A 10000-nucleotide genomic window follows, 5' to 3' on the forward strand; every position below is an offset into this window, starting at 1 on the left:
TTAGTGTTTCAATTTCCATCTAAAACTCTTCACACTCTGTCAAACCTTCAGAGTTCAAAGTTGTTATTAACACATTTACCAAGACATACATTTATAAAAGTGTAACGTCACTAAAGCATCTGCAGGCTTTAGCTCAGCTCTGATCAGGAAACATTTACAACATCTGCACAACCTCAGCACACACACACACACACACACTCACTCACTCACTCACTCACTCACTCACTCACTCACTCACTCACTCACTCACTCTCTCACACGCTCACTCTCTCATTCTTTAACTCATTCACTCACTCACTCACTCACTCACTCACTCATCCTCTCACTCACTCACTCTCACTCACTCACTCTCTCATTCCTTCACTCACTCACTCACTCACTCTCTCATCCTCTCATCCTCTCACTCTCTCCTCATCTCACTCTCTCACTCTCATCCTCTCACTCACTCTCATTCTCTCACTCACTCACTCTCTCTCACTCTCTCATTCTCTCGCTCTCTCTCACTCACACACACACACACACACACACACACACACACACACACACACACACACATATCAAGGCAGGACAGTGTTGAACATTTACATTGTGTCCTTGTGAGCTTATTAAGAGTTACAAAAGTACAACTACAAGTACAAACATCTACTTGTACACACGGTGAACAGTCTAAACTTTAAATGTAAAACGTGAGATGAGTAATTCTGAACTTTCTGTACAAACTGTGTGTGAGGCTGCAGCAAGCAAGCAAACACTCTGACAACAGCACAAACAACAAACAATCTTATTCCCAGAGTTCAGTGTGTGTGTGTGTGTGTGTGTGTGTGTGTGTGTGTTTGTGATGGCTGCTGCAAGTGTCCTGTGTTTGCGCAATCTCAAGGCGCAATACCTATAAAAGTCACAGGGGGCAGTAATCTCAGCTTTCGTCTGGAGGAGAAGCCGTGAACGTGTTTCTTGACATTTCGGCCCCGGTGTCGCCCCCTAGTGGACGCCATGTTTTCTTAAACGCCTCAGGGAGTCGTTTTTAGGTCTTCTTCATACGCAAGTGAAACTGACGATGCACAAGACATATGGTGACTAACCACGTAGATCTAAGAGACGTAGAATCAGATACAGGACATAAGGACGATTCCACCCAGTTAGAGCAGTAAGGACGCTCTCTCTCATCCTCCTCTGTCACTGTTGCTCTCTCCGCCCACACACACACCAGAAACAATATTTTTAGAGAAAACACAATAACCAAAGTCCAATATTAGCTCTCTCTGTCCTCAGGCTACCAAAACAAACAATGCAGGAGTGAGACGAGTGATAGTTTCTGAAATACAGATCCAGCTTTAGTACCGTTCTTCCTTTCTTCCTCTGCTCGTCTTCACGGCTGCCTGATGATTCACACGCCATGAAGGTCACCAGCCCCTTTGGCCTCTTTGACTATTTTAAACCATGGGGGTCAATCCCAGAGTACACATACACACACACACACACACACACACACACACACACACACACACACACACACCGCCCTCCACACGCCCTCGTTTCCTCTGTTATTAAGCAGCATTAAGACTAAAGACGCCACTTACTGAGAAGCTGATTAGCACGCGACTGAAGCTAGCAGATGACCTCATGTTTAATTGACTAATTCTAAACATGGCAAGTTTTCCATACTACCTAATGTAGCTAACAACCACAACCTCTCAAACCTTAGTTAGTTAGTTCTGATCCAGTTTCAAGATGGTTTTTTGATCTGTTGACCGATTTGGGAGCTACAGAGAAACCAGAGTGTGTTAGCTGATGTTAGCACGTTGCTATATGTCCTTAGCTTGCGCCTCATTCTCCTTTTCTGTGTGTGTGTGACCTCAATGACGGCTCGGAACATCAACCAATTTCCCTCCACGTCTCTCTAACTGATACCCTCAGTTATGTCTCTCAGGCAGTAAAGCTGTTTCCTGTCAGTGTGCATGGTTGGAAGCTCTCCAGTTTGTGGTTGAAACTTGCCTAAGTTGTAAAAGATAATACAATATGAGCCAACGCAGGCGTTGAGTGAACCAGGCTGCTGGAGGTGATGGGGAAGACGCTGTGTGCTGCCGTCAGCCCACATGTTCTAGGGTTTGGACGTGTGTGAGGTCTCAGAATAGAAAGCTGGTGTTACATACCAATGATTGGGTGTGGATAGTCGTTGTCGCAGAGTGTGTGTGTGTGTGTGAGTGAGTGAGTGAGTGTGTGTGTTGCTGGGAAGTTTGTCCACCTCTGTGAGTCTCTTGTCTCCTCATCATCGTCGCTACAAGCATCATTAGATCAACAACAAACCATGTCAGGTGAGCGCCGTCCTCTGTACATCTGACCACATTTGTCCAGAACAAACACCCAGCTGACCTCCATGTGTCCACTTCAGAAAACATTGCGGTCACATCTACCTGCCGGTGTCCAGGCCCGATGCTGCTCTTGACCTTTGACCCTCTGGCCTTGCTTGTGATGTCCTGTACAGTAATCTTTGTCTAGTTCTACTTTTACACCTTTGTCTTTTCCTTCTGTCCTGCTACTCGTCTCTTGCGCTGAGATCTCGAGGCGTCCTGTTGCGTTCCCCGGAGCTCTTGCTGCGAGCCTTCCTGGCGCTCTCCTGCGCCTGCCGGTGTTTCTCCTGCATGCTCTTGTGCTTCCTCCTTAGCTTGTCGTTGCACCACATCCTCTCGCAGTACTCCTCCACGTGCGGCAGGTTGGACGGGCCGATCAGCTGCATGATGTCCTTGAACCACGTACGCGACGAGCCGCCTCTGCTGTAGGAGCTGCAAGGCAGCCAGGCCCTGTAACCTCCTGCTGAGCGGTCTTTGAACGCATCGGAGAGGCCGGCGCTGTCGCGGGCCATGAGCTCATCCAGTGTCTCCCCCTGGAGGACCTCCAGGGTGACGCGGGCCAGCGTCTGCGTGAAGCCGTGCTCCCGCGAGCGGCAGATGTACACGCCTTCATCCTGGCGGAAGAGGCGGCGGAACAGGAGGCCGTGCTCGGTGCACAGCACACGCTCATCCAGCTTCACCTACAGGTGGGCAAAACAGGTTTCTGTACATAACTTTGATAACAAATAATGAAAATAATGTGCGTCATGATAGGGTTGGAGAGAGCAAAGGGACAAAAGACTGAAGTTGATCGCTCTTAACAAAGACATCATGTACAACAAGTAAAGAGAATAGGATGTATGAATAAAATGGACCTGAGGAATCTTTGGACCAATGGTAGAGAGCGCGAGAGGGGATGATGGATGAAAACAGATTTTGTGCCCCACCACAAAATCCAGCGAGGGTTTTCACTTCCTTTACCTCTTTCCTTCTCTCCTTCCTTCTTCCCTTACCTGCCTCCACTCTCAATCTTCACCCTGACCTCTGTTCAGTGTTACCTCTCCTCTCCTCTCCTCTCCCTCTCCCTCTACCTTTCCATCGCTCCACTCCTTCCTCTGCCTCTCAGTGCCAACACAAACATGGCAGCGCCGTCAGCTCGAGTGGCGGCCAACTGTTTATTTGCGGGGAAATGGAGAGGGGGCGGTAATGCCTTAATCTTCGCATGGCTGACCGAGGCACTCAGTAAAGCTCGGAGAAACATAACCTCAAACAGATGAGGAATGACTGTGGGAGCGGGCACGCCGGCTAATGTGGTTTTCTAAGCGGCGCTCGAAAATGGCGCCTCGTTTAAGTCGCAGTGGCCGGCAGACGTTGAGTGGCAATTTGAGTTCCAGTGGCAGGTGGTCGGGGTTTGCACGGAATCCAGTGTTTATCCAAGAGAAGGAGTGGCTGTGCGGTTTGCTTTGAGACGGCGCTGCTTAATTTCAACCATATGTCAAATGGTTGTCAAATACGTCGCTCACGTGCCAAATTCACGTACTGATCTCAGCTTCAGCAGCAGTTACTCAGAAGACAGAGAAGGATTTTGCGATCTGGATCTGGATCTGGATCTGGTCTTACCTCCTCCTTGTGGTCCTCCCGTTGGACAAGCCAGGTAACGGTAGCTTGTGGAGAGCGAGGGATGCACTCCAGGAAGGTGCTGTTGTTCTCCGTCCCGTACACCACCCGCTCCTCGCTCACGTCAAGATCTCCTTCATTTACACAAGCAAAGAAATCTCTGAACACACTGTGGGAACGTGACTTGAACACACACGCGACAGCTCGACACAAAGAAAACTCATGTGACCTCTGGGTCAAAGGGAGGCTTAGAGGGAGACCTTTCATCACCTCCACTCAGGACCTTCATTTAGGAAAGCAAACGCACCTTCAGCACTCAGACATGTCCGCTCAATACATGCACTCTTCCCCATCTGGCTTCTCCTCTCAAATCTCTCCATTTTTAACTTTTGGTCTTTGGTGTCTGTCAACCCGGAATGCCAGAATATTCTCTTGATTTGCGTTTAATCAGTAGTTAATCAATACACACACCGTTGAGGTTCTGGTCGACACACTGCAGCACCGGGTTGCCATGTCTGATGTCCTGCCTGCGGTACCGCCGTCTGTTGTTGGGGATGTAGGGCGCGCAGGACGACCCGTCCCAGGCGCAGTAAGGGTCTCTGGCCAGGCAGCACTCGGCGCACGCCTTCCCGTACGTCTCACAGCGATGCAGCTTCAGCAGGGCCACGCCCAATGGAGAGCCCACATATAGGGCTTGCTGTGTGACGGAACAGGAACAGGAGTCAAAGAGAGAGTGAAGACTGAACATGTTTAGAGACGAGAGCAGGAAACGTGGTTGTTACAGGCGTCTCACCCTTTTGGCTGATATGTCCAAGGACGTGACTGGAGCTGGAACCTGCAAGTATATAGAGAGAGACAGTTAGTGACCACTTATAAGAGGGACTGTTTGTTGTCAGTTGGAACACTTTGGAGATATTAGCTGTTTACTTAAGCAGGTCTGAAGGCGTCTGATTGGACTCTACTGTATAGCAGAACTATAATGACACCTGAAGTTTTGCCTATAAACACCTTGCAAGTATATTTTATATCTCGGCCACAGTTACTCAGGTTCTTCACATTATGGGGCGAATTGGACATAAATCCACATTTTCTGCAGCACAGAAACAGAAACAGAACACACCGTCTCTAACTATACTCATAACTTCCTGTAGAGAAAACTGCATTTCCAAAAAAGCTCCAACTTACTAAAGCATGTGTAAGAATTCGACTTTGTGTAGCTTTGTGTTTCCTTATCAGCAGCTTTCAAATGACAAGTTCAGAAGAGAACAATGACTGAATTCCTCTGTCTGAGTAAGGTGAACTTACATCTGAGGCCCTTTGTGAAGCTGAATGGTGCTGGGACACAGCCTGAATGTTAAAATCACCTTAAAGACTTGCAGCTCCTCCAGCGTGACCTCCTCTGTGTCCAGGTTGTTGCCACTGTGCAGAGCAATGACCTTCAGCACGGTGCCAACGTCTGAGTCAAAACCAGACAAGAACGTTAGGCAGGGTGAACCTTGGCTAACAGGAGGTTTACACAGATGTTTTGGTGTCTAACGACCTCACCGGTTCCGATGAACATGACGTCGTACTGCCCGTCCTCCGCCTCCACCCGGTCCACCACGATCTGTTTGAGCCTGTACGGGACGTTGGCCTTGACCAGCACGGGCTGGCGCAGTGCGGGATACACCGGGCGCCACATCAGCGGGTGGCTGCGGGCGAACTGCAGCACCGAGTCGGGGAAGTCCTTGGTGCTGCCAAACTCTCTGCCGGGCTGGTTGGTGATCTTACTGGGGCACTGGAGGGAGAAGATAACAGGTGCTGGTTAATTCCTTGATGATGTCATCAGCCCAGAGATTGGATCCGACTTGGTGGAAAAAGAAGAAAGTATAAAGGTTGAAAAGGCATAAAGTCGACTTTTCTCCACCAAGCAGGAGCGAGCAAACGGACACGAGCGTTACCTTGTTGGTACCAAGTCAATCCCACAGTTGACCTTTGGAGCTACACCCTCTCCCAGAACACTCAGCCTGGGAAAGGGATGGAATTCCCATCATTTCCCAGCGTATTCTGGTGCGTTTCCCGAACTCGCTGAGCCCTAATTATGGTTGTGAAAGTTCCACTCATTAAACCTTCATTTGGCGTTTTACTGAGCCTGAGGAGATTTGGCCGTGCGGCTTCACTCACAGCTCTGTGGAAGCAGTTTGGCACCGGCCGTGTCACTGCAGGGACAAGTAAATGTGTGTGTGTGTGTGTGTGTGTGTGTGCGCTGGTGTCTGGCCAGGACGGATGTGTCACTCAAGCAGTTAGGACGGGAGAATGTCTCTGAAATGCCTCTGAAAGTAAATGGATCTGCTGGTGGGAAGGAGATTGCTGATTGATTTGTCTGTTTTGCTCATTTATGTATCGTCAAACCCAAATGGAATGAAGTTATAGGCTGAAGTTCAGCTTGAGTCATGGTCCTCACTGCTGCACGCTGTCAGCAGATCAGGTTTCTGTGTCAGATTTCAGATGGGTGCTGCTGCATTGAGGCCCGATTTACCTTCTGAACAGAGAACTGTACATTCCAAAGCTCTTATTCCATCCTGTGACCCCAACCCCTCCATCTTGGTCGCGCTTCATGAAGCATTTCCCTGATCTGTCTCCGCCTGATAATGCGGCTCTACATTCCGAGACCTTTCTCCTTTCTCGGTTTAAGTGTGATGCAACAACTTGGTGGTTTGCTTCAGCGGAGGGGTTTTGAAGCTTTACTAGTCTGAAGAGTGGAATCATAGTTATAGATGAGAGAGGTCAGGAGGAACATCAGTGATTTGAAACGAAGCTGTCCTCCTGATGTCCTCCTGATGTCCTCCTGATGTCTTCCTGATGTCCCCCTATGCGTTTGTCAGAGGGACCAGAGAGGAGAGAACCTACACTGCGGCGCCGGCGAACTGAAATGGAAGCACGTGTTGCATTCATAAACCCGACACGCTCTCCAAGTCTCATAAATGAAGAACACTCGGTCAGCATTTGGTCATTTGATGAGCTTATAATAGCAGATTGGGTACTTGTACAAATATCATTGTTGGATGTTTCTATTCCAGCCTGCACGTCTCCATGTGGTCAAATCCTGTTTCTCCCTCTTATCACAACAGAAACTAATCCACATTGGGCTCAGCTAATGTGTCCAAGTCCCCCGATCGTCCAAGTCCGTCCATCTGTGTGAAGCCTTCCAAACGGCAACGACATCATTTATTTACAAAGGTATGAAACGTCAAAAACAAGCAAATCCAAGCTCAGTTCTCCAGAATGAGTCTGGGATGCAAACAGAGCAGCAGGATTCAGGATTCTCTTGTTGTCTCTGGCATTAAGGTCCTCATCAGAGTGAGAATACATGTAACTCTGAATGTTCTGATCCAAACCAGCAGCTGAGGAAACTGATGCAGGATGTTAGAGGCTATGGAAGCTTTCATGATGAAGGTGTTTCATCTTAACAGGCTGTCAGTGCAGGGAGAAGACAGGAGGAGCAGCAAAGATGAATCTATAGGATCAATCAGTCGATATCTGGAGTCGATCGTGTGTCAACCTCAGCAGAGATCTGACAGGCGAATAAACGTGATGTCGTGAGCGATAATGTCATTCACGCTCGACTGTCCATTCAATCAGCTCTGATGAAGAGACGATAATCAATCAGTTGGCAGATGAGAAGAATCTCCCTCCATTCCGTCTTTTACTGCTTTCAATCCTTCTCTCCTTCATCCATGTCTCCCCGTGTCATCGCCCTCTTACCCTGTTTCCTCTCCTCCTTCATTTCATCACTCTCTCTCTCTCTCTCTCTCTCTCTCTCTCTCTCTCCCTCCCTCCGTTTTGTGCCAAGACATTCCAGTTAATCAGGGAGTCAGTGGAGTGAAGCGGTGGAGGTGTCTGCTGGGTTCTCACATTTTTCATGCTCCTTCTCCCTCTGTACGCTCTGGTTTGCGCCGGTAATGAGGTGGAATTACACGTACAGGGTGTGTGTGTGTGTGTGGGGGTTAGTGCACGTGTGTGTTTGTATGTATAAGGCTGAATGACTGTGATGTGGTTGAGGGAACATGTCGGGGGTCCTCAGAGATGGAGGTTCTGGTCTGTATACAGTAACCACAGTTTACTTTACTGAGGCGGAAAACTTCTGCGCCTCATTCCTCATGTTTGTTCACCCTCGTTTCTCTCAATCTGCACCTCCTCCTCCTCCTCCTCCTCCTGCAGCACAGCGACCACCTGAGGTCTGAGTGACACACAGGGATTCAACCAAACCAGTGATTTTCATGAAGATCCAGTCTGAACGAGGTCGCAGGCTTGGTTTTAATGGAAGTCGGAGCATTTGAGAGATCTATTGTATTTTCTTCTTCTACTATTTGTGCATACAGAGGGTTCAGGGTCAAAGGTTAACCTACAGGTTTAACATGCGTTGATGTGAAACTCACCACGCCAGGTCTGGGGTACGGGACCCGGCCTTCATAGGCCCCCCACTGATAATCGGGGCCCTCTTTGTGAGCGAAGGGTCCGTTGAAGGCCTCCCTGATGTCAGACATGCGGTACACACACACCGCAAAGCCCTGGAACACGTTACTGCAGAGGAGAGGGACCAGGCAGCATTACAGCAACATGACCTCATTCTGTTATGGAGAATAGAGCTGGACCTGACTGACGTGTGTGTGTGTGTGTGTGTGTGTGTGTGTGTGTGTGTGTGTGTGTGTGTGTGTACCTGATGGTGCTGAAGATTGCGTAGACGTCAGGGTTCCTCTCATCCTTGGTCCTCAGCAAGAAAACGTCCTCTGTTTCACACAACAGAACAATGCCACTTAAGTGTGTGTGTAAGTGTTGTATGTGCGCATGCGTGTGTGCCCGGTGTGTTTGTCTCACCCAGTTGGTTGAAGTGTGTGTCGATGCCGTGAGGGCCCGGCACAGAGCAGACCAGCCTGGCCTTGATGAAGGTGCTCCACTTGTTCACCAGCACCCTCTGACCTCCCACATCGTTCTGGAGGAGAAGACACAAATACACACAATCACAACTACACAAAATCACAGGTATATCAACTGTAGTGTGTGTGTGTGTGTGTGTGTGTGTGTGTGTGTGTGTGTGTGTGTGTGTGTGTGTGTGTGTATGTACCATAGGCTGTGTAAATTAGCATCATTTAGAGTGATAAGCTTCAGTTCGGTGTAGGGGGGCTCAGTGTGTGTGTGTGTGTGTGTTTGCATGCATACACACCTTTGCACAGTACACATCTGGTTTTCTAAGGCAAACCACTGCGTGAAAGAATGTGTGTGTGTGTGTGTGTTTGTGTGAGAGAGAGGAGTGCGTGTGTGTGGATTACAGTGAGTCTGACAGCTGTGTGTGATCTGGAGAGAGAGAGAGAGAGAGAGAGAGAGAGATGATGCGTTTGCTGCTCCGTATCATGACGCCTTCACTGTCCTCTGGGGGAGTTAAACATCTCTCCGCCCCAAAGTGGAGCACAACGTCCAATCAGGAGTTATGGGACAGCTAATATTGTAATAATGAAAGCAGAGTCAGTATAGAAGAAGTCTCCTTCATGTTTACACTCCAGTGAACTTAGAGAGCTAATATCTGCTGAAACTGCTGCCACAGTCTGTGAGCTCTAATTCAGCCGTCCTGGACCCAAATGAAGCTCTGCTGTGAGGTGTGGGCGTGTGTGTCTGTCCAGAGAGAGGGAAACACTACCCTGCCCTCTGCTCTCTGAGAGGAAACGCTTCAGCCACAATGAGCTGCGTGTGTTAGGACTCGTCCGTGTGAGTGTCAGTGTCTCACCGCACACACTCGTCCCACGCGTGTGTGTATGGCCCCGTCCCTGTCCCCCGTCTCCGTGGCCTTCTCTGTGTAGAAGAAATAGACTTTGTCGTTGTCTCTGTCGTCGTTGTCTGGGATCAGGTGGGCTGCGATGAACTTTGGGTCTGAGGAGAGAAGAGAGGAAGGTAGATGGGATCTGTTAGTCTGGTTGTGTGTTAGCTGCTGGTTTCTGTCTTCAGAATCTGACATGAAGGTACCGTGCAGAAGCTTCTGGTCCGTCTCCGTCCTCATGGTGGAGCGGCTGCCCAAACTCCTG

The 10000-nt window shown here is 49.1% G+C and overlaps 1 protein-coding gene across 1 annotated transcript in view; it reads right to left on the reverse strand.

Moving 5' to 3' along the window:
* Positions 1–10000, reverse strand: part of sema3bl (sema domain, immunoglobulin domain (Ig), short basic domain, secreted, (semaphorin) 3bl) — a 25016-nt gene that overhangs the window by 143 nt on the left and 14873 nt on the right. Inside the window, exons 5-15 of the mRNA XM_076136965.1 lie at positions 9942–10000; positions 9706–9848; positions 8802–8916; positions 8644–8713; positions 8363–8507; positions 5490–5721; positions 5309–5400; positions 4738–4779; positions 4416–4641; positions 3948–4078; positions 1–3028 (exon numbers count right to left, since the gene is read on the reverse strand). The exon at positions 1–3028 is cut by the window's left edge and continues 143 nt beyond it; the exon at positions 9942–10000 is cut by the window's right edge and continues 58 nt beyond it. Coding sequence (XP_075993080.1) covers positions 2534–3028; positions 3948–4078; positions 4416–4641; positions 4738–4779; positions 5309–5400; positions 5490–5721; positions 8363–8507; positions 8644–8713; positions 8802–8916; positions 9706–9848; positions 9942–10000 — 1750 coding nt within the window. The 3' untranslated portion in view covers positions 1–2533. The remainder of the gene's footprint in view (positions 3029–3947; positions 4079–4415; positions 4642–4737; positions 4780–5308; positions 5401–5489; positions 5722–8362; positions 8508–8643; positions 8714–8801; positions 8917–9705; positions 9849–9941) is intronic.

This window comes from Genypterus blacodes, unplaced genomic scaffold (assembly GCF_046128005.1).
Source record: "Genypterus blacodes isolate CSIRO-AG114 ecotype Tasmania unplaced genomic scaffold, CSIRO-AGI_Gbla_v1 ptg000288l_1, whole genome shotgun sequence".
NCBI classification, from domain to species: domain Eukaryota; kingdom Metazoa; phylum Chordata; class Actinopteri; order Ophidiiformes; family Ophidiidae; genus Genypterus; species Genypterus blacodes.